We start from the raw sequence: 27,001 nt of genomic DNA on the forward strand, positions 1-27,001 counted from the left end.
TGAACCCCTTTCTTTTAAATTTTACAAAAAAATACTGTATGTAGTCACACAGGCAACTTGCCTATTAATGTTTACAGGTATGCAAATAGTAAAAAAATATTAAATTTTCTTAATTTAGCTTGAATATATCTGGCAATGTACAGAATATCTAGTGCTGGATCTCCCTCATCCATTAACCACCAGGAACCTTAACTGGAGAGCAAAGGCTCCCCTTGCACAAATCGCTGAGCACAATACCCAGTATGAAGAGTGATGTAACTATTACATGAAGTGAGTACATGTACTCACTTTACTGTGATATAACAAATAAGATGTTAATAGAGTATTGTTATCACAGGGAACTCCAGAGTCCCCTGCTTTCCTACCGTTACTTGGTAGCAATTTACCTCGCTTCTCTACTGGTGTCTGAGGTGTAGAAAAGGAAGCCTGTTTTCTACCAGCGATTTTGATAGGGAACACATTGTGTGCATCTTTATGTGTCTTGTGAAGAGATCCTAGAAGTGTGCTGCAACTCCACAGAGCATTATAATTCGTGAAATGATATTACTCACTTTCATTAGCATCTTTCTTCTCACTAGTAGAGAGACTTTTCTCTAGTTTGGAGGATTCTGTTTTCTGTTCCACGGGATGTTCCTCGGTTTCGGGACTCGTTTTGGATTTCTCTGGTCTCTTTTTAGGTGCATCTTGGCTGGTATTTGAGCTGGATCGAGTTTTCATAGGAGATGCTGGGAACTGCTTGTTGTTTTTCACTGGAGACTGTGCATATGACTTTGAGAGTGATCTGCAAATAAAAATATACATACAGGTATTGAGTTCTGCTAGGATCCAAACAACAAACATTCTAAAACTAGTGTAAAATAAATCTAAAAATGTGAGTTTACAGTGATGACCTAGAAATTTAACATGTCTTATATTAACCAACTTAGCTTTTCTTTCTTTTAGCATAAGTTAGAAACATAAAGCATATTTTTAAATTGTTGCAGGCTCTACCTACACCCTGGGCACAATTTACTTTAGTCAAAATCCAGTTTTAAGCATGATGCAGCCATCTTTTTCATGTCATGCACCTTTTACAGTCTCCAGCAGCAATTCTGGTAAAATTATTATTATACAGGATTTATATAGCGCCAACAGTTTGCTCAGCGCTTTACAATTATTAAATGTCTAGCACTATTTTCAGCTGTCATGTTAGGACATCCATTTTCCAATGTGAAAGAATAAGCCCCCTTTTCACTTTAGTCTGCTGCTTTTAATAATGAAGATTTCACTAAACTCCAAAGCAAAACTCATAACCACAATCTGTATTTTGCAACCCATTGATAAAACACAGGCAGCAGTATTGAACAGATGGTATCCTACAGAGTTTCCTCTGCTTTACCCTGCAGATAGAACTCTGATTGGAGGGAACAAAATTAGAGAAGAGCACAGTAACCATTTCTACTCCAAACTCCATTTTAATAGCACTTCGCCAGCTTGTCCTAAAGCTAGCAGAGCGATAAGCTCCTTTGTAAAGTACAATTGTGCCTTGTAAATGTGCATTTTATATTTTAATCAAATCAGCAGTATGGCCACATTGAGGCCACAACACAGCTTCATACATGTCCTCCATTAGATCTGTTTTTAACTGAAACAGGAAGTAAGGGCTCTCTCCAATGAAAACACAAATAGTAATGTTTATAGAGTTAGAAACTCTGACACCTTTTGTTTTATTGGTGAGAAAAATTAATGAAAGTACAAACTGGCCTATGTTCGAACGTCTCTGTTCAAATTGCCTAGAGTTGGCCTCGCAGTAGCATTTTTTCTGTTTATGACTCTAGAAAAGTTTATAGAAGGTTTAGAAGAAGAACATAACACATCCATAGTGCTCTATCCGAAATCATACTTTGGTGTTGCTGGAGAAGATGATCTTTTGGACAGGGTTGCAGGGGATTCAGATCTTCTGAGAGGAGAACCCAGGGTACTGGCTTGTACAGGAGTTGTAGCTCGTTTTTCTTTCTTTAGCTTTTCAGGCTATAAAATTAGAAAATCAAACTAAACCTGGAGTACTTGGGAAAAGAACAGTTAAAGTGTTACTAAACTTTTATTTATTTATTTTTAATTAAAATAAAACAGGTTATATTCACCTGCTCTGTGCAGTGGTATTACACAGAGCGGCCCCAATCCTCCTCTTCTCAGGCCCCCCCCTCTTTTATTTATGTCCCCATAGCAAGCCATTTGCTATGGGGGCATATGGTGTCTGCTTGCTTCTGAGCTGTGTCTATGGAGCAGTGCTCCATAAACACACACACACACACAACAGGACTTGGCCCCACCCCCACTTCCTCCTCACTGCATTTGACAGACAGTAGCAGGAACCATTTGGCTCCTGCTGCTGTTCAAGTCCCTGTGTGAAGAGGAAGAAAGGGGAGAAGAGATGAAGGGGATCTATTCTCCCCTCTCTTGCCCTTCACACAGGGAAGGTGGAGGACAGAGAAAAATAGAAAATTTTTTTACCTTAATGCAACGTATGCATTAAGGTAAAAAAATTTTTAGCTTTCGTATCAATTTAATATAAAACCACAAATCCTTTAAGAACTGGTCTAGGTTACAGCTGAAAACTAATCATGCAATAAATGTAAAATTACATTTTAGCACAATCACAAAGATCAAACACATTTTCACAATGCGTATAAGGTGATCCCTCACCCAGATATGAAGTAAAAATCCACAGGTGCAGCCTGATCTTTCCTGGATCAGGTGACAATTAACATGTTTGCTCAGATAAAAATCCATATGATCTTATAGGACATGGAGGAAGTCAAAGTGAACTAAAATATATAACTGTCTAAATTCCAATAAGGAAAGTATGGTAAAAAGGGCAAAAACAGACAGTGTCTTCTAATGAACGATTATTATGAAGTTAATCTACTTATATATTCTTTATTCTATGATAAGATAATCAGAAAGCCTTCAAGCGTTCCTAAACCCACAACAGTAAAAATCAGTCTGTATATGCAGTAAAGCATGCTGGTTATACTCACTGTGAAACCTAAGGGGTTAATCCTCTGCATTGTGTAAAGAGGCTGTTTGATCCGGTCTTCTCTGATCCTACCCTTCTTCCACTGTCCCCAATCCATCCGCTGATAGTACAAAGCCATAGGAGGCACTCTGCACATGCTCAGTTTGTTGTGTATTGCTAAAGATTTTTTTTTTTTTGGGGGGGGGGGGTGCATGTGATCGGCACAGGGCCAATCAGCACTGTTCAGATAGAGGGTCAGGGATCATGCAGCCTCATAGGACAGTCAGAGGAGAATGAAGACTCCTCCTACAAGCTTTGACCAGTGCTCGGCCCGACACTAATAGAAGTCACCAGACTGCTATATACTGCTGATGTGAAAAGGTATTTAGCAGTTTATATTTACTAAAATAATTGCATTTCCATATTCTGTGGGAGACCAGATATAGTGAATGCAGGGTCCTGGGTTTAGTTGGTAACACTTTAATGATTTACTTAATTAGCTAAAACATGTTCAAATCGAATAGAAGGTTCTGTTCTAATTGCCGAGGTATGAGAGACTATGAAAGATTTTTTCTGAAGTAGTAACCCATACTAAAGAATCAGAACTCACTCTTCTGAGAGGCGGAATCAGAAAAGATTAATTTTACTTACCGGTAGTTGCTGTAAGCTACTACACTGCATAATAAGTACTCCTGAAAGACTAGAAATGCTCATCCTAAAAAATCTATAACACTAGACGTGTCTAGAGTTGTTGGGGTCCTTGTCAAGTTGCTGGTCGGGCTCAGCTGTGCACAAGCTGCAAGGTGCAACAGTCTTCCTAGTCTGTATCAGCTGTGCAGTGTACAACAGCAAGGTGGTTCTCGAAAAATCCAGTATCACCCGACTTCCCAAAAGCTCCACTGAAGGAACCCCCAAAAGCTCCTCTGTCATCTGTTTTTCGCTTTTTACGTCACCAGCGACCACTACTGAGTCGGAAGTACTCAAGACAAAGCCTATGTCATCCAGTATCCAGAGGAGGGAGCCCTGTATGCAGGTTGAGCACCCATCCACCCTTAAGGGGACCTCTGGACCCAGCAATATCCCATACCTAACCCAGGCTGACTGACCAGATCTCAGAAGGATACCCACCACCTGCTGACTACAGATTACCATCTAGGATTAATATTCCTACATGCGCATTATCCATGCGCTTCTGGTGAGTGCGCACTTCTGTTATTTTAGTCACAAGTCCATTGGGATAACTGCTTCATAGGAAACTACAGCTGGTGCCTACTGTTGAACTCTATTGATAGACTTACCTCACAGGAGCCTTCTACCTCATCATCTATTGAGCGCTGCACTTTATTTACTTTATGAATTAACTGATTAACCACATTTTTTTTAGAACACCAAGTTAAATTTCACTTTTCACTTGCCACACCCAGACCTGATTACTGCCAAACCTGTTGAATCAAGAAATCACTTAAATAAAAGCTGTCCGACAAAGTAACGCACACTAAGAGACCTCAAAATGCAACACACCATGCCAAACAACTAAACAAATTCAAGAACAGATGAGAAAACGTAAATGAACATTCATCAGTCTAGAAAGAGTCACAAAGCCATTGCTAAGGCTTTGGGACTTCAGCAAACCACAGTGAGAGCAATTATCCACAAATGGAGAAAACGTGAAGCAGTGGTGAACCTTCCCAGGAGTAGCCAGCCTACCAAAATTACTCCAGGAGCACAACGACTCATCCAGGAGGTCATAAAAGAACCCAGAACATCTAAAGAACTGCAGGCCTCACTTGCCCCAGTTAAGCTCAGTGTTCATGATTCAACAATAAGAAAGACTGGGCAATCCATGGGAGAGTTCCAAGGCAAAAGCCACTGCTGTGGCTCGTCTCACATTTGCCAAAAAACATCTTCATTATCCCCAAATTTATGGTCAAATATTCTGTGGTCTGAGGAGACAAAAGTTGAACATTCTGTAAGGTGTGTGTCCCCTTACATCTGGTGTAAAACTAACACAGCATTTCACAATCAAACATGGTGGTGGTAGTGTGGTCTGGGGCTGCTTTGCAGCTTCAGGACCTGGATGACTTGCTATAAATCAATGGAACCATGAATTCTATGTGCCATCAGTTTGTGATCTCAAGCTCAAGTGCACTTGGGTTATGTATGAGAACAATGATCCGAAACACACCAGCTAGTCCACCTCTGAATGGCTAATAAAAACAAAATTAAGGTTCTGGAGTGGCCTAGTCAAAGTCCAGACTTAAATCCGATTGAGATGCTGTGGCATGACTTTAAACAGGCTGTTCACGTTTGAATGTGGCTGAATTAAAACAATTTTGTAAATAAAAAATGCACCAAAATTCCTCCACAGTGATGTGAAAGACTCAATTTCAGTTATCGCAAATGCCTGATAGCTGGTTGTGCCACCCTTGGTGCCAACAACTGCAATTAGATTTAGGGGGAAATTACTTTTTCACATAGGCCCAAGAAGGCTTGGACTGCTTTTTTTTCCCCTTAATAAATGAAATCATTTAAAAACTACATTTTGCATTTACTTGGGTTATCCTTGTGTAATAATAAAATCAGTTTGTATATTTGTCACACCTAAATGAATCAGATCAAACAAATTAAAAACCAGGAAGGGGCAAATATTTTTTCACGGCACTGTATATCCTGCCAAATTGTGATCAATTGATATAGCAAACAAAAATGTAAACCTAGGTAACTCAATATTACTCCAAATCCAACAACCTATAATTTTAAAACGTTATAAAACACAAGTATAGACGCAAAGCCACACTTTTAAAATGGACCCCATTTATGACCCCATTTATAAACCCAAAATAAAGCAAATAGTTACTTTTAGTTATGGGTTCTTGCTTTGTTTATATTTTATTAAAAGACAAGATGTGAGGAGAAAAGTCAGATGAGCTGAAAAAACTAATTAATTCTATACACGAGCTGATTAGGTGGGTCACAGTTCAACACATGGTCTTGACTGGTTGTCCACTCACTATGAAGGTTAGATGGTGGATACAGTGATAAACCTTGTGGTCATGCTCATGAAAACAAAAATAAGCATGTCTAACCACATAGCATAGACATCACTAAAGAACTATAGAAGACATCACACTGGCCACTTCAACTGTTCTGCCCAACTGAACATTTTACGGATATTGGCAGACAATTACAACTGGGCTTGAACTCAAGAAGTCATCTTTCGATTCCATATATATTAAACATTTAAGATGGGACCATGCCTGTTAATTTTCAATGGATAAAAATATTTCAAATCATTTCAAGTGTAATAGTTTTCTCTAGGTACTATTATGCCATAAAGCTTTAGGTGATGCATTTATTTTCACCAATGTGGAAAGCAGCTGGGATGTTCACGAGTATACGAAGCACTTCAGCTATGGCCCAAACAAGGCTAGTAGGTAATGTTTTAACTTGCAGTGTTCTAACATATATAAGTTAGATGTTTCATGGTAAAATGAAAGTAGTAAAGAATAAATTGTTCACCTGTGACTCTGGGGTAGTTGGTGTCTTTGCTCCATCAGATCCATTAGGGGATGGCAGGGTCTTCTTCCGCTCAGTACTCCGTGACGGGGAAGATTTGTAGGGAGATTTAAGAGGACTAGCAGGGGCTACACGAGGACACACATGATAGACTAAAGAGTTATAGTGCAAAGGCGAGGAACACAAGATGGTAAAGTAGGAAAATTACAGCAGAAGGAGGGGGAAATACAACAATACGTTAGATTAATATACCGTATAACATATGGTCAACATCCACCAGAAGAATGTCCTACAGACAAATCAATTATGGAGATATAACATGCATATTGCACATTTCATTAGTAAACCTGTGCTTACATTATATTGATTTTGGATGCAAATCAAGTGACCAAGCAGCTTTCACTAAATGCCAGAAGACAGAAAAAGGAAATAATGTACAGCGACTACAGACAATGTTAAAGTGTTTCTAAAGTCTCAAGGTTTTTTACCTTCATTCATTCTATGTATAAAGGTAAAAAACCTTCTGTGTGCAGCGGCACCATCAAACACTTAACTAAGCCTCCTCTTGATCCAACGATGTCCAGGAGAGTCTTGGTTCTCCGGGGACTAGCTTTGCTGTCAATCACAGCCAGTGAGTCCATCAGGAGAGGGAGGGGGTTGGGCCAAGCTGTGGCTCTGCGTGTGAATGGACATGCAGAGCAGCGGCTCTGGAGCACACATGCTTGGGTGCCACCATAGCAAGCTGTTTGCTATGGGGGCACCCGACAGGAGGGAAGTTCCAGGAGTGCCAACGGGAGACCCAAGAAGAGGAGGATCTGAGCTGCACTGTGCAAAACCACTGCACAGAGCAGGTAAGTAGAACAGGTTTGTTATTTTTAAGAAAAAAAAAAAAAAAAGACAAGACTTTAGTGTCACTAAGTATTTTTTTTTTTTAATTCATAAAATGCCCTTACCACCACATACTAATACAAATAAAAGTGAAAATAATATTACTCAAGTTGCTTTTTCCTGGACACTTAAAATTCCATTCATTTACATATCCTAAAGGGCCATTTCCAAGTACTTCTAAGTGCAATTTATTTTTGCATGGATTGCTTAATTATAGACACGGATTAGCTGAAGGGACAGTAAACCCAGCTTTCAGCGTGTTTAATAAAAAGATATCTGCCAACACCACAATAAATTTCTGCCATTCACCCCCTTTTGAGCCATACTTGGTAGGAAAGGGTGACCACGAGGCAATCAGAAAAAAATCTGCTAACTTGAGCGTATTAATTAAACTTTAACCAAAAAAAAGTAAGCTTACTGGCTTCTATGCAAAGTTGCACTAGATTTTGCACTCTTCGTTTTTAGTAAGTCAGCCTGTGATTGGTTGTTATGCAGTACTGCACTTCTTCCTTGACTAAACAAACCTGAATGTTCAACATCTTTCTGGTAAATTGGTATGTTTACAGACGGGCTACTTTATATTTTATGAAATTAAATTTTTATGCTAGGAAAGAAATGATTAGGTCTACTGGCCCTTTTAGAAAATGTTAAATAACAAAAAATATGATTAAATTACAACAAATAATGAAAATGATGGATTGAAAAATGAAATGAAAGCACTAAATAAAAAAAAGGGAATAAATCAACTGTACAGTATATGTAGCTAACTATTCACCTTAAAGTGGATCTGAGCTCAAAAAACAAAGATTTGCTATGTTATAGGGACCATTTGGAAACGTAATCGTGGATACAAAAGTCTGATGTACAAATATGGCACTCCCTTATGTTATGCTATCAAAATAAACACAAGCCCTTCTCCTTTCCCACTGATTTTCAGCTTCCTCGGACTGTGATAACAGGTAAACCTATGGAATCTATGGGAATTCTCTGTCACCCAGACAGGGAATCTAGAAGACAAGGTGGAGAAGCATGCTGTGTAAGGACTTGGGCACTGGAATACAGAAGGTGATTCATATTTACAAATCATCCTACCAATAAAAATGTCACTAAAATTATCAAACAAATGAATGTCAAGTTTAGTCTTAATAGACTTTATGTATATTATTCAGTTGTACATTGTAACCTAAAATAGGTCATACAAAACAGTATCTGACTTTGTGAAGGAATGCAGCTATGATTTATGAAACTTTGCAACTTTTCATATTACTGATATGTGCCTGCTGTACCACGTATTTGTGTGAAAGAATCCTGTTCTCTTTGTATTGCTTCCTTTGTGTGATATCCCTGGTGTTCCTGCCAATTCCCCTTGCTTTCTTAGTTAAAAAAAAAAACAAAAAAACTGACCACATTAGGCATGGGAGAACAGTGTGGTTTCTAGCTGTGTTGTGAGCTAATCCAACGATCAGGTTTGTGCTGATATGCCTGCTCCCTGTAAAACCCTTCACTGGGAAGATCAGTGTGCTGCTGTTCTCCCTGAGCTCCTTATCCAGAGAACAGAGGTTATATGATCACTTATAAAGAAGGGAAAAAAAGTATTTATGTTTTTTTTACAGGTTTACACAAATGTTTTGCCTTTCATTTCTATTTTAAGCTGAATGGGTTGTTATACAAGGTGAGGGTTTACATAATCTTTAAGTTGATCAATTTACATTGTTCAATTAGTGAACGCTGACTACATCAAAATCTGATATTTCACTGTTGTGTAGTTCTAAGTGAGTTGAAACACATTTTTGTTCCTTAAATTTCTCTAGCACTCATTCCTTAAAGAGTTTGGCCTAACTACTGTTGCCATTCAGATTTTAGCGACCCAATAACTTCGGTTTTCTTTTGGCACATTACCTGACATGGAATGACATGACTCATTTAGCGCAGCTACACTCCTGCTCCTGGTTAAGGAAGAGTGCGTTGGAGTCAGCAGTCGAGTAACAATGAAATTTTCCATGGGACTAAGATACAAACGATGGGCTGAAGGATGCAAGCAAATGAATGTTAGAACAAAAAAAAAAAATAAAAATATGAAATGAGATAATGCCAAACAAAATCAACTGATGAAAATAAGTATAAAGGAAGGATGATATATAAAAAAATGAAAAGGGCAATCAATTCCAGCTATGCTATTTGTTAGTTGGCTACATTTCCAAAATTCGATTTTACAAATACATTTACTTCATATATGAAGGACAGGTGCTCTAATATATCTAGGGAAACCTGTACATGCATTAGTTCAAGCACTTGGCCTTCACGGTTTATACCTGTCATACCACCGGAGAGAAACCATGGAGGCCCCCCATTGCTTTCTCATGCTGTAAAAGTTGGTGGTCTGGACATCACGATGGTCCTTGGCTTTAAATACTCACCAAACCATGATTGGTATACAGAAAAGGAGATCTAATGTAAGTCTGACTTTAATCACCCACGCACTTGCTGCAGGTCAGTGATTCAGAAAGAGTGCGAGTCAGTTGTTTGGACAATAGTCCTGCCACTAGTATTTTCAGAATCAAGTTACAATTTTTTTTTTTTCACATGAGGTTCAACATGAGGTAGATCCAACCAATCAACTATATTGTAAAGCCTGTTTTGACACACATATAGGGATCTAGGTGTAAATAATTATCTGTACAAAAGTGACAAAGAAGATTGCTGTATTTTGTGTAATATGATTATATCCTATGATCCTAAGTGTCATCTAGTGGCCATAATGTAGTAATTTTAAAAATCTCAATCAGGAAAAATCTCACATTAGGGCCATTATGGTACTTCTGATCAAAAGTAAGTAAAACATATTACACAAAATATGGTGATTTTTGTTGGGACTGTGCTACTATTGGCCATATTTGTACAGCAAATTGTTTATACATAGACCTATTAAAAGTGTAACAAGTTAGCATGGAGAAACTTAGGCCTTTTTTCACACAAACATTCCAATCGGGTCCACCTGCCTGTTTTTTCAGCGGACCAGATCGGAACCTCTATTCTCCTCTATGAAGCGGCAGTTGTAAACTGACTGTCCGTTTACACCCACCTACATCCAATCTGATCCGATCTGCTAAAAACAAACAGATGGGGATCCATTCCCCTTGTCTGGCCAGCTCGGACTAGATGGCAATCAGAGGTAAACAGAAAGGTGTTCTGTTAACATCCGACCGCCCATAGAGGAGAGCGGGCTGGGTCCCAATCCGCTCTGCATAAGCAGAGCAGACATGGAGACATCCGTCTGCTCAGTGGAGATCAGCAGACAGATCCCCTGATGAGCAAGCAGATCACAGGCAGAGTCCACCCCATGTGAAAGGGGCCTTAAGCTGGTCATACATCAGTAGAATTTTTGGTTTTGAAAAAATTTGGTTTTGGAACATTTCGTTTGATTTTCTAATAGTACATAGGGTCTAATGGATGATCATTTGCATTTGATCAAACGTAGTGAGAAAAATTGAAGGAAGAGGATAGAACATTTGTCTGAAACAAAATTCTAACTGTGGATGTGGTTTTCGTTTGGTAAAAATAGTAATAGTTCGTAGTGGTTCATAATGGTACTATCAAAAACACTGAATGATTAATCTGAACTTCTGTTCAAACGTAATTCTGCTGGTGTATGGTCAGCTTAAAGTGTAACCAAAAGGCACTTTTTTTCTTACTTTTAAGTGGAGAGGGATTAGAACACCTGTCAGGTTTTTATTCCTGTGTGTGCGTTTGTTCCGGAGATGCAGACTCTTTAATTGTCTTGTTCATCAACACCAAGAGTGAAAGTGAAAAATTTCCAAATTTTTGGTTGTCACCAGAACAGGAATAGAGGGGAAATCTTTGAAAGGGGACACTAGTTTTGGTGATAACCAGGTATTTTCCTCACTGTTCTTTATTCACATCATTGTGCTCAGTACGGAGCCATCTATTGGGCATTCACTGCAACTGCACTCTTTTGTACTTTGGTCAATAAAGAACAGGGAGTGTCTCATACTTGTTAAAAATAAAGATTTCCCCACCTACCACTGCAGCCATTTTAACTTTCTGAAGAACACCAGTGAAAGTCTCCTCCATTCTCCCTTTGATACACATACGATTTGTGATATGTGAATTGTAGTAGCGGTTTGTAAGAAATGTGTTCATTGTATGCATTTATAAGACACATACAGGCAAAATTGTAACTTCAGTTTATGTGATTGTATTGCAGAACTACTCACAGAAGTAAATTTAGTTTTGCAATTAAACACAATGCTGCTTCTGTCAGTTTTGTTAGCAAGCTGTCAGTTAACCGTTGGTAGGACAGCATACTTGCTTTGGAGGGATTTCTTCTCACTTTCTGTCATGGCTATGGGATCTTTCCAATGGGACACAGATGGCAAAAAAAAAAAAAAAAAAAAAAAAAAAAAAAAACATCGAACAGGGATTATAAACCTCACTCTATACGTAACAAAAAATGTTTTGCCTATATTTCTAAAAAAAAAAAAGGGTTTACATTCTATTTCTCAAGTACAGGGCACACTATGAGTAAGGATTCAGAATAAATAGATTTCTGTAATATACAATAATGGCTATACATGAGACCACCCTTTGTAGAGTGAAAAAATAAATGTCTGTAATTCATAGCACAGCAGGTCTTGATAATTGGTCTGGAAACATGCATTGCAGTTTTGGCTCCAATACAAGCTGTCTGAGTCCAACCTTCATTCCAGTCTGCTGCACAGCTCCAAACAAACAATAAGCACTTTGACACACCTAAGTAAGAGAGACGTGTCTTCTCTGTACTGCAAGGTCACCTATCTCATGCCAAAGATACTTGCTCTACAAAAACAGAAGTCCATTTAGAATTTCTCTGTATCCAGGTCTTATACACTACCTATTCCGAGCAAAGAGGAATGCCATTTAGCACAGAGAGAATGTAGATCATTTAATACATGGATATCTAAGGCAGAAAATCAATATGGAAAATATGGTGTTTGCTGTAAATATTTCATTTAAGCTTAATCATTGTAATTGCCCTGATAGCTGCATACACATTTTCTGACATTCCAGACACCTATCAGTATTTACAGAGCTGACCTTACAATTGTATGGTGCACTCTAAACCTGCCCATAGATTAAAAAGAACATAACTTGATTCCCCAAATCCACACACTTGAGAAGGATGGGGGAAATCCCTCCTTGCTCAGCTACTGTATTGACAGTAGTGAGCCCTTCCCACCATCAGAATACATGGATCAGAGCTGCCGGATATACTCTGCAGCGCTGATAGAGCGAGGAGAACCTGACAGGGTGGTTGTAGAGAAGTCGATGAATAGATCAACTGCTCTACAACCTCCCTGCCCATACATGGATTGAATGGCTATAAAATGAGCAGACTGTACTTACATGCCTGGTCCCCTCTCAAGTCTGTTGCTATCCTTATTAGCCAGTTCAATATGCACTTATGACATACAAAGCAACCAGACAGCATCCAGCACTTATGACATACAAAGCAACCAGACAGCATCCAGCACTTATGACATACAAAGCAACCAGACAGCATCCAGCACTTAAGATATACAAAGCAACCAGACAGCATCCAGCACTTAAGACATACAAAGCAACCAGACAGCATCCAGCACTTATGACATGCAAAGCAACCAGACAGCATCCAGCACTTATGACATACAAAGCAACCAGACAGCATCCAGCACTTAAGACATACAAAGCAACCAGACAGCATCCAGCACTTATGACATACAAAGCAACCAGACAGCATCCAGCACTTAAGACATACAAAGCAACCAGACAGCATCCAGCACTTAAGACATACAAAGCAACCAGACAGCATCCAGCACTTATGACATGCAAAGCAACCAGACAGCATCCAGCACTTATGACATACAAAGCAACCAGACAGCATCCAGCGGTATGTAGGCTTTTTATAATCAGATCCTTTAACTGCTGAACATCTGTGATAGGTTATCACACTTTGTACATCATCACTGTTTTTTATGCTGATAAGTATTAGAAGAGTCCATCCAAAAGGTAAAGTCCCGTACACACGGGCCGAATATCGGGCAGTATCAACCCGTGTGTACGGCAGCCAGTCCAGCTTCTGTCGAAGAGGCATGAGCAAAAAGGTCTGCTGAGACCGCGGACCAGTGTTTTCTGGCGAGGGTGGTTGGGGGCTGGGCATCCCCGTCAGAACAGAATAGCTCAGTGGGGATTTTTAGTACAGGATCTCCCCCCAAGCTCTTCAGTTTTTTTTTTCATTCAGTCCGCTGGGTTGAATGAAAAAAACCCCCAAAAAAACGGATAGTGTGTACTAGGCTTAAGAGTTCTATAACTAGAGTCTGGTAGACTGAATTTCTGCTGGTGTTTGGTATATCTTGGTGGTTTCCATTTTTTGCTGTTCTACTCCTTCAACAGGAGAGTTCCGATTCCTCTGCTAGCACCATCCATAAAATGAATTAAAAACCCAACAAGGTGTGTGAGATGCCTTCAACTGCAGTGGCACCTGCCCATACTGAGTATCTCATCACTGGAGTCTTAGAGAATTAAACTGTGATTTTACTTTAGAACATCCCTTAATGCCTGAAATATGTGATCACTTAGTGTATAAGCATTGTTATTAATTATTATTACTACTACTACATGGAAGGTTATTTCTTAAAGAGATGCCTCTGACTTTTTTTCTTTATAAACAGATCACAGCAGCCAAAAAAATCAATTTGGAGATTTGGAGGAGGCTGAGAACAGTAGAACATACTTTTCGGAGTTAAGAACACATACTTAAAAAGGATATTTTTCCTATTTAAACCAGAGTTTAGTGTCTCTTTAATGCGGTTAAGTTCTACAGTGTAGGGAATGGTTACACAAATGTTTTATATCTCTCATTTCTATTTTAAACTGAATAGTTTGTTTTACAAAGTGAGGGTTTACAATCACTATGTTTTTGGAGATTCCAACTGATGTCATGTTGTGTCCCCAGGGCAAGTTATTATATGAAATCACAAAAAAATAAAATTGCCAAAATGTTTTATCATCCATACCCTACTTCAAATCAAAATTCCCTATCTTGAACTGAAAAATACAAATACACTTTACTCTAGTAACATCAAATATCTAGGAACCTCTATGATGTTATATTCATACTCAGCCTACGACTCCTTAAAAAACAAATGAGGAAAGGAAAATGTCTTTTGTAATAGCCAACACACTTACTTTAAAAGAAAGTCATAGCTGCCCATTAGAAGCTGCCTAGCTAAGTCACTTCCAACTTAAACAAAAAACCCTTTGCCTATTGTGTACCATTATAATAAAGGTACACATATACGCCTTACCACGATCATTAACACCAACGTATTCAAGTATTACCACTTTAGGTTGATGCACATCCAGCTTAGTACTCAGGCATATTACAAAAAAAATAAAAATAAAAAAAAAACACAACACAGAAGATGGAACTCCAATGTTGATTTCAATAAAATGGAAAGCAAAGGAGATATCACAAAACCAGATTACATTTAACAATGGAGTAAGTAATTAGAGACAACATGAACACCACACCACCTGATGAGGACATTAATGTTAAATGATTTTCCCTTAAAACTTCTTGTTTTTAATATCTCTTTAAAAAAAAATAAAACACTTAGATGATTTCCCATAATATTCTTCAACTCCAAAATCCTGATTTTTAAGAAATCATTTCTTTTGATTCATAAAAAATAATTTATTAGTGCTTCTTTTTACCTACAGATGCTTGACCTAAAAGGATACCTTATATTGAAGACTACAAATAAAACATAAAAATACATTCAGACCAGAATAAAAACAAGTCAAGTCAATACTTAACTATTTAGGGTTGTAAGATGTATGTTCAGACTTTTGAAAATTACCTTTTTCAGGCTTATTTAATAAGCAAGTCATAGGGCATTGACCTAAAGCAACCAATCAGATTGTATCCTTCATTTCTACTGCTTGGTTGCTATGGGTTAATACAGATTGCACTTTTTCAATGATTTTTGCACTGTTTGTCTGGGAAAATACCGCAAACACACCAGAATTTTTATTGACAGCTATGGAGAAGGAATCCAGAAGCAATACAGGCATGACAGTTGAGAAAGCTGGAGAAATGTGGAAAAGAAACAGGCAGATGGAGAGGGAGAGGGAGGGAGGGGCAGCTGGTACACTTGCCTCGGTCAGGGGAATGTGTAATTGCTGCTGTGGAAGCGGAGAGCCTCTTACTGATTGGCGAGTCCACTGGCCTTTGCAGACTCATAGTAGAAGATGACATTTTGTCACAGGCTGCAGAGAAATGTATTAGACATTCAGGTAAGAGATTACACATGTATTGCAAACACTCCTTTTAAACAGCCTATATTACATTCCTGCTAAGAGTTACTGAGCAGCAATGCCACAGAGAATATTGTACGTTAAATAATATTACCACGCAGCAGTCATGCTGCAAAAATCTACTGCCTGAGATATAAATAGTTTGCTGTAGAAGACATAAATACCATCTAAGAAAGGGGTCTCCAAACCTTTCAGCTACTTCATATATTTTACTAATATTTGTGGGCCAAAAAAAAAGCAAAAACAAAACTAATTTTAATGAATTAATGATCCCCCCTCCTTACATCAAGGTCTCCATCAGAGTACATCCCTTACATCACTGTCTCTATCAAAGTCCCCTTTTACATTAGAGTATATCAGAGTCTATCAGAGTCCCCCTTTACATCAGGATTTCTATCAAGCCCCCTCCCCTTTACATCAGTGTCCCTATCCGAGTTCCCCTTACGAATGGAAGGCTTACAGTATGGCTGTAGGCAAGACAGGCCTGGACAAAAGGAAGCTCCATCCTCCTGTTAATTCTGGGGCAAGCATTGGTTGACGGTCCTAACAACCATGGACGGGAATGAGGACAGCGCAGGCAGAGCATAAACAGTCTCTGCTGACTTGAATCCTCAACCTGTGCATTTTGAGGATATGGCACTGATCTTGGCTGCAAGCCAGATAAAATCTTGTAGAGGGCCAAATGTGGTCCATGGGCTGCAGTTTGGAGATCCCGATCTAAGCTACCATATTAATCATGCCTTTTCTAACCAGTAGGAGGCGCTCATATAGGTTACTAAATTTGTACTCTGCAATTCATTATATTCATTGACTAAACACTGGAGGCGCTATATTCATAAGAATGCACAAGCTGACTCCAATGACAGCGGCACAAAAATAAAAGAATGCCTCTGTGTGAACTGACAGACTGAATTGCTTATGAAGATTGGACAAACTGACATGATGGCCACCTCCATGGTGTTCAGGCAACTTGAAGATGGAAGCTTGCTGCATAACTGAGTATAGGAGGACTTTAATGTTTGTTAAGCAGTGCAAAGCAGTAAGCAACATGGCACGTTATAGGCCAATTGATGAGCAGAAATATGGGAATTCAAACATATAAATAAGTCACAATATACTTAATTGATCGACTTCTGTCAAAGGGACATTTTAGAAAATTGTTCTCGATCAGCATAGTCTGATAGAGATGGGCACTGCTGTCAAAATACAATGTCCCAGAAGGGGCATTCCTGCATTCACCTGGTTTAAGTGGATGACTTAATCTATTATTAACTTTTTATTTTAGCCATCTGGAAGAATTGGAAAAACTAAAAACACTGTATGGCCAGCTTAAAGCAGAACTACACTGAGTACTACAAACCAAAAGCACTAATTAATTTATTTGTATTATTCAAAGCAATCTCACCCATCCATGTCTCCATGCTTTATTTTTATGAGAAATCACTTTGAAAAACACCCCCGTTTTCTGGCCGTGGCCATCTTGAGTAAGGGCATATCATTTGTGTAGGATTTACTTCCTGTAATCAATCTACCCTTAACTAAGCACACCTCCCTGCCTGCATGCACGAGCTGAGAAAACCCCTCCTTCCCTCCTGAAGACTCCTGGGGTGTAGGACAATTTGCCTAGGCCTGGAAACTAGGAAGTAACTAAAGAAATGCAAAAAACAAAACAAAAACAGGTTAAAACAAATGTAATATACTTTCCTATCTGTATACTAATGCTAGCAGCATAAGGATTCAAAATAGTTAATGTTGATTAAAAGTGAAGTTCCACTTTAAGATGAGATGGAAGTATTTTCATGGTACAACCAGTACCATGGACACAGTAGCCACTTCGAAAATTTATGGAGGCTCTAAATGCAATTATGTCATCCAGCTGCACCTATGATCATGTCATTATCCTCTGGGTACTCTGGTTTCCTCCCACATGCCTGGTATGTTAATTGGCCCTAGTATGTATATACAGTATGTAAAGTGTTGTAAAAATTCAACACTATGTAAATGCCTGTAATAAAAACTGCTGTAGCTATGATTGTGTCATCACTGTAATAAACAGCTGTAAAATAAATAGGATTTTTTAGCCGACATAGATTAGGTCTCCTGTATTATTCATCTAAATGACAGGCCTGTATTGCTATGCAGAATTTAAAACTTAATGTCAGCACAGAGAATACAATAAAAAGGAATGGAAGTAATCTGTGCAGTCCAAGCAAAAATCACTCCTACGACAGTATGCATTAATTGTTCTAAAAGCTCAGATGGAGATTTTTTTTTCTTTTTTGTATCAGTCTGACAATCAGGCAAACATATCTGTAAACGGATTGCTGGATTCCGTGTCACTGCCATAATATGGTGTGTTTTACATTATTCAACAGATAAAGTCATGGGGGATGGAGGAAGGGATTATGACTAGGCAGGAAATCCTGACAGGGAAAATTAATTAAACCAACAGTAGAGACTCAGATTTATGCACTGATATTAATACATACTGTATATACTACTGCTAAGTACAGTATTTGTGTCAAGGCAATCTACGATTCACTCACTAAATATAACAAGCAAAGCTTCTGTACAGTTAAATATGATCTATACTAACTAATACGTGGCAGGCCTAAACTGTCCTGAAATTCGTGGCTCATAAAGGACTATAAAAAACCCCACAAAAATGCCATATCCTGGGAGTGGTAATCCCACCAGTGCCTAACCCTTATAATGGGGCGATGCATTCAAAAAATGTATCATATACAAAAACACCACAAGGATAAAACACCTCACAGGTATCTAAAAAGGACACTCCATATACATGCTGGTAGGTTAATTGGCTCTTGTCTAAAATTGGCCCTAATATGTATGTATGAATGGGAGTTAAAAGACCTTTGACTGCACGCTCACTGAAGGTTAGGGACTGATGTGAATGTACAATATATGTGAAGGGCTGCCTGTAATAATATTGATGGCGCCTGTAATAATAATAATTCAATTGGACATAAAAATATCCCCCCAAAAACCCACTCCACCAAGACCCCTCCACACAGTACCCCCCTACCTAACCTCAAATGCGGACCCCCCACCCCCACCCCACTCCAGAGTCCCAGATGCCATACCCGCCCACACCTCCCTAATTACCCCTTGTTCCCCTCTTCTGGGATGAGTTGAAAAACAGCCCCCTAAAAAATCCAAGACTGGAGAAGACACTGGAAGTCCATGTACAGGTGATGGACAATTAGCTAAACAGAAAATGTATGAAAGCTCATGCAGCATGTGCATTCTAGGTTTATTTTGCTGAACTCAACGCCTATAATCCTTCAACTGGATCTCACCTGTGTAGCTCTCCAGAATAATGTGGCATAACGGCAGATATGACTATATAAGCAGAATAGGTGAGCACTGTGCCACTTCAGTATCACAAGAATGTAAAGTCCAACAGTCTCTCCACAATCAACACCCGAAATAGACCACCGGGTCCAGCCTATCATGTGATGTATCCTCCTTGGTATGATAGCTGACTGACCCACCGCGCGCAAACTACTCAATAAGTGTGGATATCACTGGGAGCTGCACAATGGCAATACAATAACAATTGAAGCTATCTCACCACTTGCTCAACGGTGCAATGAAGCTCCTCTTCCTTAGTGTGGCCAGCAGTTACAGTGTTCGTAATCTGTTTGGATGCGGTGTCTGTATCTTGCTGCTGGAAGGACACATTCACTTCAAATGGATCATGGAGGCCAGAATGCGCTCTGGCGTCCCCATGGGGCTGGATCCTGGAGAGAGAATGCAATCCCCAGCGCCTATATATTTCACCCGTTTCTGTACTGTGTGGAGGGGCCTTGGTGGGGTGGACAGGGTTGTGGGCATACATGGAGATGTTTGTCACATATTTTCACATCCAATTGAATAAATACTACCTTTTTGTAGCCTGTGAGGTGCTTTATCCTTGTGGCGTTTGTATATCCTAAAGCCCTATAAATTAATTTCTGGGTCCATCCATAGTGAAGAACCTACTTCTGAGAACTCTGAACAAGAGTAATAGGAATTGATGCTTCATCTAAAAAAAATATTAAGCACCACTGAAACAGTGTAACACTGAATTATATAATGAGTAACCAGATCATCAAAAATTCAAAATGACTAGAAAAGGGAATTTGGCCTAAACATTCCTGCACACAAAAATACTGCAGATTTGTGCCTCTGTGTGGCAGCATAATTATGGCTTTATACTTAATATAAAAATAAATAAAATCCATTGATTGACCTAAACCGAATCATCTGAGCCTTTGTGAACCATTATAATGCCCTACGACTCCTTGAAACAATGACCAGGTCTCAGGAAACCCCTGATACAATCAATTCATCGGGGGTCAGTGAGAAGAATGCCCCCTTAAAGTGGTGGCCTGAAAACAATGCCTCCTTTACAGTGGTAGTCAGTAGGAATGTCATTTCTCTTACAGTGGTAGTCAAAATGCCCCCTTGCAGCTGTGGTCAGTGGGAAGAATTTCCCCTTTACAGTGATGGCCAGTAGAAGAATTTGCTCCTTACAGTAGTGGCCAGAGGGAAGAATGCCCCCCCTTACAGTGGTGACCAGTAGGAAGAATGCCCCCCCCCCTTACAGTGGTGGCCAGTAGGAAGAATGCCCCCCCCCCTCACAGTTGTGGCCAGTGGGAAGAATTCCTTCCATACAGTGGGGGCCAGTGGGAAGAATACCTTCCATACAGTGGGGGCCAGTGGGAAGAATACCTTCCTTACAGTGGGGGCCAGTGGGAAGAATACCTTCCTTACAGTGGGGGCCAGTGCAAAGAATACCTCCTTCCTTACAGTGGTGTGGCCAGTGGAAAGAATACCTCCTTCCTTACAGTGGTGTGGCCAGTGGAAAGGATACCTCCTTCCTTACAGTGGTGTGGCCAGTGGAAAGGATACCTCCTTCCTTACAGTGGTGTGGCCAGTGGAAAGGATACCTCCTTCCTTACAGTGGTGTGGCCAGTGGGAAGAATGCCTTCCTTACAGTGGTTTGGCCAGTGGGAAGAATGCCTTCCTTACAGTGGTGTGGCTAGTGGGAAGAATGACTTCCTTACAGTGGTGTGGCCAGTGGGAAGAATGACTTCCTTACAGTGGTGTGGCCAGTGGGAAGAATGACGTCCTTACAGTGGTGTGGCCAGTGGGAAGAATGCCTTCCTTACACTGGTGTGGCCAGTGGAAAGAATGCCTTCCTTACACTGGTGTGGCTAGTGGGAAGAATGCCTTCCTTACAGTGGTGTGGCTAGTGGGAAGAATGCCTTCCTTACAGTGGTGTGGCCAGTGAGAAGAATGCCTTCCTTACAGTGGTGGCCAGTGGGAAAAATGCCTTCCTTACAGTGGTGTGGTCAGTGGGAAGAATGCCTTCCTTACAGTGGTGTGGCCAGTGAGAAGAATGCCTTCCTTACAGTGGTGTGGCCAGTGGGAAGTATGCCTTCCTTACAGTAATGGCCAGTGGGAAGAGTTCCCCCCTTGACAGATAGGTACAAAGCACCATCAGATGGGAGGTGAATCAGCTCAACAAAACCCCTAGCAAGCTCTGGAGGAAACCTGATTGAGAATGGCTGTTATAACATGTTACATTAAGGTTTATGTTCCAGGAGGTACATCTGTAAGGTGTCATGAATGTATATACATGGACAGCACCTGCTGCAGAGGTGGGCCTATTTCAGGAGATAAAATATTAAAATATCCTGACTAGGTTTAAACACACTTTCACAAAAGATGATCTTAATTTAGAAGATGTCTAGTGGTCAATTTTAACAATTTCAATTTCTGATACATAACAATAATAAATACTGTAGATACTACAGCCAAATGTGTGAAGTCAAAACTATGAAATAACCAATGTCACAAGCCATGTTTCCAATGATTTTTTTCATAAGCAGTGGAAACATAAGCACATGTTGGTGATGGCCAGCATGATATGAGATGCATCACAGGACAGCAATGTCATGCATGATGTTCTGGATTCATTTGAATCAGTAATGTACAATGTGGCACATAGTACACTTTGTGTGAACACTAGGCTATACATTGTTTAGGGTAGACAGCTGGGCTGATGAAGTTGATGTGATCAAACACTTAGACACACAATGGTTCTGGGGTTCTCATAAAATACCATTGGAAGACTCATCAGCGGCAGCAGAGGTCACAGGCTCTATGTCAGGGGTGTTGCTAGTTAAACCTAGCACAGGGGGTGGGGGGGTTTCTGAGTCACCTGCACAGTACAAAACCAGAGCGAGATAAGAATGGGATAGAATATGTGATTTTGCATTAAAACACAAATACATTATGCTATATGCAACTAAAAGCTTATAAATGTAATAAAAGATGATAAATACAAAGCCCAACATTAACAAAATGCACCCCCAGCTTTTAAAAAGTAGTGCAAAAAAGGAGGCTGAAAAGAGTAGCCTAGAAAATATATATAATTAAAATTATGTAAATAGTAATCATAGAATAACACGGTTCACATCAAAAGGATCAAGAACTGCGATTCCATTACATCACCTCTAGCTTTTTTTGCAGAGTCACAAGAGTTTAACCCTTCAACTGCAGGGCACTCCTGCTAACGGAGAATCAATGACTCTGCTGTAAGGGTTTCACTCCTTGATGACTAGTCTTACAAGGACTGCAAACATACAGAAAGTACTAGTCAGCACAGAACAGTAGTGAAACAAGTCTGTATGTTGTGCGAGTCTACTTTTCAGTATGAAATAGAGGAATATATCAGCCAACAATAATAACTAGTCCACTACAGAAAAGAGGTCACCTCAACACAAACTATATAGCTGTATGCTTTTGCAAGTGAAATGACATTTAAAGAACTGCAATGCAGGTTGGAAGCACTCACCATCTTTTCCAGATCCAGCTACCAGGGCACCACCCCAGGACCATCTTTTCTGCTTTTGTTCCAGCTGCTGGCTGCGTTCTTGGGACCGACGCATCATAGCCTCTAATCTCTCCTGAAAGGATACAGAAAAAAAATAAAGGAAAGTTGCTTTGGTATTCCCTGTATCTAGCTGTAGCTTCAAGCAAGGATTCTAAGTGTGCTTTGAAGGTGACAAGTGCTGCTGATAAATGACTTACAGTCTAAAATCTTAGGGGAATAAGCTCATACCCAGCAGAAAAAAAAAGGGAGGTGGCTACTTTTGTTTGTCATCACTAGCTGTCACTAGAGGGGCTATAGGAGGTAAATACAAGTTGCATCACTGGCTCTAGCATCTGCTCCCTGTGGCATTACAGCCAATGATCTTCACATTCTGATGATCGATGCTTTACAGCATTAACTCATTCCAGGCACACACAGCCTGCTATATAGCATAGGATTGTCACACTAAACTGCATTTTTTCAGTTGCACAGAATTGCAGCTTAAAGTGTTATTAAACCTTAGCGTACGAACAAAATATAGGATCATACCAGTTTCCTACAATGAAATGAAATGCAAAAAGTGATCCAAATACGTTCTGGAAAAGATCAAATATAATATAAAAATAAAAAAAAATTCTTTTGAAGTCTAAAAAATAACCTTTCCACTAAATTTCATTCAATGTCTGATGTTAAGTAAATGCTGGAGGTGGAGTTTTTGTGTACCGTGAAAGCCTATATTTCACTCTTCCTGCAACCATCCTTGCTAGACCCGCCCGACTAGAGGATGCTGTGATCAATTAGGCCTGGTTCACACCAGGTTGCAGTTGATGCAACTTTCTGGAACGTTTTGCATCCCCCCCAAGACACACATTTTGAATGCGTTTGAGAAATTTCTGTTGTCTTACGGTGAAAAACATAAAAAACAAAGTAAAAACTGCGTGGGCGTGTTTTGTTGCTCCTGTCTTCTTAAATTGTTTATAAATTAATGAAAACATTGAAATATAAAAACAAAGCAAAAATGCACCAAAAATGCAAGCACTGCGTTTTTAAAGCATTTCTGATGCGCTTCCATTGAAGTCTATGGAACCAAAAACGCAACCTGCTGCGGTAAAAATGGTCCCTGACCTATTCCAAAAAAAAAAAAACGCACCAGTGAAAAAACACACCGTGCACATGACCCATAGGAATCCATAGCACGTTTGTGCAAAACTGAATAAGCACTGAAAAATGCATAGGTGTGTACCAGACCTTAGAGAGGAGATGACATCCCAAAGTGCTGAAGGTGCCCCTAGTCAAGTGAGGCGGCTTGCAGAGGAAAAAAAGAGGAACAGCTAACTCCAAGTAGACTGGCGGAGTACGTGCAGGGAGGGTAGCAGCGGTACAGCCAGAGAATCGTGTTGCCGCCAACTAGTAGGAAGTGAGTAAACAAAAGAACTGACCAACCAGGTATTTACAGGCTCCTCCTTACACGTTACGTGCCCATGCACATCTTCAGAGGTAGGGGTTCTATACCTCTGAAGATGCACGTGCGCACGTAACGCGTAAGGAGGAGCCTGGCAGTCGAGACGCTACGCCGCTGGAGCCACGTGGAGGCCCGGCGGCCATCGTTCTAGCTGTTAGGGTTAGTGTTATCACATCTGGATGACACTTGCTGTTTGAATCTGGTATCACTGTCTTTAATAATGTTTATTTATTTTAAACATACTACACTATGGGCGTCCTTTCCTGACTCCCTTGGAGGAGTACCTCTTTGCAGAGTCCTTATTAGGAATTCAAGCATCCACCTAAGAGGAGGAAGAATTTTGCTCTGCACCCTTGAGGAAAGGAAAGGCCAATCCACAGTGACCAGACCTGTTTCTTCTTGACCGAGGATCCATGAGCTTTTGATATATACTGCTTATATATATCCGCCTTCTGGTGAGTGCGCATTTCTGCTACTTTCTCACGGATCACCATTGTGGATTTCCATTTGTCACCTGGCACGTTTATATGAACTGGACTTACAGTGGACAATTTTCAGATTTACTACTTAGCGCTGCACTTTTATTTATATTATTCTGTATAAGTATTTATTGGTTACTTAGAGTGCTTAGCTGCTTTCTAGGATCAGCGCTCACTTTTTTCATTATAGAGAGAGAGAGAGAGAGAGAGAGAGAGGGAGGGAAGGGGGGGGGGAGGGAGGGAGGGAGGGAGAGAGGGAGAGAGAGAGAGATGCGCTAGTATCTATACTTACCTACGACATGTGTTTGTCAAAGTGGGTCTGTTTCTGTCCATCCAGCTGGGCGACCTTATGAGTGCTTGATCACGTTTGAGTTCAATTGTATGTGTACCAGTAGATGTACATGTACTCAGTTACATTGTTATTTTTTTTTCTTTTTTATTCTTCACTCTTTTCTTTTTTTTTTTTTTGGGGGGGGGGGGGGGACTGGAGTAGAAAAGATCTATTATGCTGGATCACCAGATCTTGGTTATTGCGGTTAAAAGGGAAGTCCCAATGGTCAGGACTCTTTACTTGTTTGTGCCCTTCCACCTCCCACCCTAGGGACACTCTGCCCTGGTGGCAGTAGCTTTCCCTTAAAGGAACCTTTCTCTGTAGACAGTTCTCTCTTTTACTTCCCTCTTCTCTATCTCTAAAAGGCCCCCCCCTTTTTTCCACTCTTCCCCCCTACACTCTCCTGCCCCCACCCACTCATTTTCCCTCCCTAATATGGGGAGCTGGCGACCCCAGCTACTCTCCCTTTGCCACAATGGCCTACAATTCCTTTCCTGGAATGTTAAGGGGTTAAATTCCCAAGAAGCGTAACAGCTGTCTTACTGAACTCTGGAGATGTAGAGTGCATGTAGCCTTTCACCAAGAGACCCACTTTCGAGTTGACCAGGTCCCAAAACTTACCAATAAACATTTACCATCGGCTAACCATTGCCCATCCTCAACCTCTAAATCCAAAGGAACAAGCATTCTTATAGCAAAAACCCCTTTCCTGGCAGTTCCTTGATGAGCAACGAGATCCAGAGGGCAGGTTCCTGCTCCTGAAAGGGACGCTTAATTCTCAAACATTCACCCTCGTGAACATCTACCTTCCTAATACGAACCAATTATTGGTACTGGAATCTTTTTTAGCGCCTTCGACTTCTTTCTCGAAGGCACCCTTGTCTTGGGGGGGGATTTTAATCTCTCCTTTAGACCCTCATAGGGACTCCTCGGCTCGTCCTTGATGCCCCAGAGAGAACGACTTTGCCTCCGGGACCTTCTGCATACCTACCAACTGGTCGATATTTGGAGGATTATGCTCCCTCAAGAGCGTGATTACACATTTTTTTCTTATGTACATGGCTCATATTACAGGATTTACTTTTCCCTGATGCAACACCGGACGATTCCCATGATCTCCAAGACAGACATTGGCCAGATTGCAGATTCTGATCACGCACCAGTCTCCTTAGAACTAGCCCCGTCTGTCATGGCCCCTCGGTCATCCACATGGCGACTTAGCAATTTCAGGGTCCTTAAGAGTTTTGTTAAGGAGGTCCACAGAGAACTCACCTCTTACTTTGCCTCCAACGCAGACTCTGTGACCAACCCTCTCTGTGTGGGCTGCCCACAAATTCTACAGAAGAATTCTCATAAACCTTGGACATGCCTGCACACAGCACCGTGCCAAGACTATCTGACCTATTAGCAAAGCGTCATGCCCTGGAACGGTGTCACAAAGACAAACCAGACCGTGCCTCCGAGGCTGAATTAGTTTGGATAAGGTAAATAATCAGGGAATATTCTTTACATAATGCGAAACAGGTCTTGCTCAGTACCTGTTGCACGTTCTACCAGTATGGCGACAAGTGTTACTGGCTAATGTGTTACAGGACAAACGCAAATCGGTCTTATGTTCCGGCCCTGCTTGATTCAGCTGGTGCCAAACTCCACGTCTCTTCAGATCCGACAAAGGCTTTTCATGACTTTTATCTCAAACTCTACAACATATATCCGGGCCTCACCCTCTACCTCGACCTGCCCTTCCCTTGAACCCATTCAGTAATACCTATGGGAAGCTAATCTCCCTACCCTCACCCCAAAAGAAAAAGGAGACACTTTCTCAACCTGTTACGACGGAGGAATTTGCCACAGCCATTGCTTCTACCCAACCAGGGAAAGCTCCCAGGCCCAACAGATTCCCCCAGATTTGCTATAAAACATACCAGGACTACTTGGCACCTCATTTACTGCCCTCCTTCAACGCTATACTAGAGGGACATGCTATTCCACAGGACATGTTACGAGCTTCTATTGCTGTGATCCCAAAACCTGATAAAGACCCACTTGTTGTGCTCCAGTTATGGACCTATTTCCCTTTTGAACA

At 40.4% G+C, this 27,001-nt stretch overlaps 1 protein-coding gene across 15 annotated transcripts in view; it reads right to left on the bottom strand.

Annotated features, from left to right (window-relative positions):
• The window catches only part of MAP7D2 (MAP7 domain containing 2), a 219,649-nt gene that overhangs the window by 25,546 nt on the left and 167,102 nt on the right, over positions 1-27,001 (bottom strand). For 7 of the 15 annotated variants that reach the window (XM_089683917.1, XM_089683925.1, XM_089683920.1 and 4 more), the window contains exons 4-10: positions 22,626-22,737; positions 21,891-21,989; positions 15,599-15,709; positions 9,302-9,427; positions 6,518-6,666; positions 1,883-2,010; positions 552-781 (exon numbers count right to left, since the gene is read on the bottom strand). In XM_089683917.1, coding sequence (XP_089540043.1) covers positions 552-781; positions 1,883-2,010; positions 6,518-6,666; positions 9,302-9,427; positions 15,599-15,709; positions 21,891-21,989; positions 22,626-22,737 — 955 coding nt within the window. Of the gene's footprint in view, positions 1-551; positions 782-1,882; positions 2,011-6,517; positions 6,667-9,301; positions 9,428-15,598; positions 15,710-21,890; positions 21,990-22,625; positions 22,738-22,861; positions 22,998-27,001 lie in introns of those variants that run through there. The other 8 variants (XM_089683928.1, XM_089683921.1, XM_089683922.1 and 5 more) reach the window with 8 other exon arrangements.

The sequence above is a fragment of the Staurois parvus genome, unplaced genomic scaffold (assembly GCF_062004578.1).
Source record: "Staurois parvus isolate SC_StPar_1 unplaced genomic scaffold, SC_StPar_1.0 ptg000327l, whole genome shotgun sequence".
In the NCBI taxonomy this organism is placed as follows: domain Eukaryota; kingdom Metazoa; phylum Chordata; class Amphibia; order Anura; family Ranidae; genus Staurois; species Staurois parvus.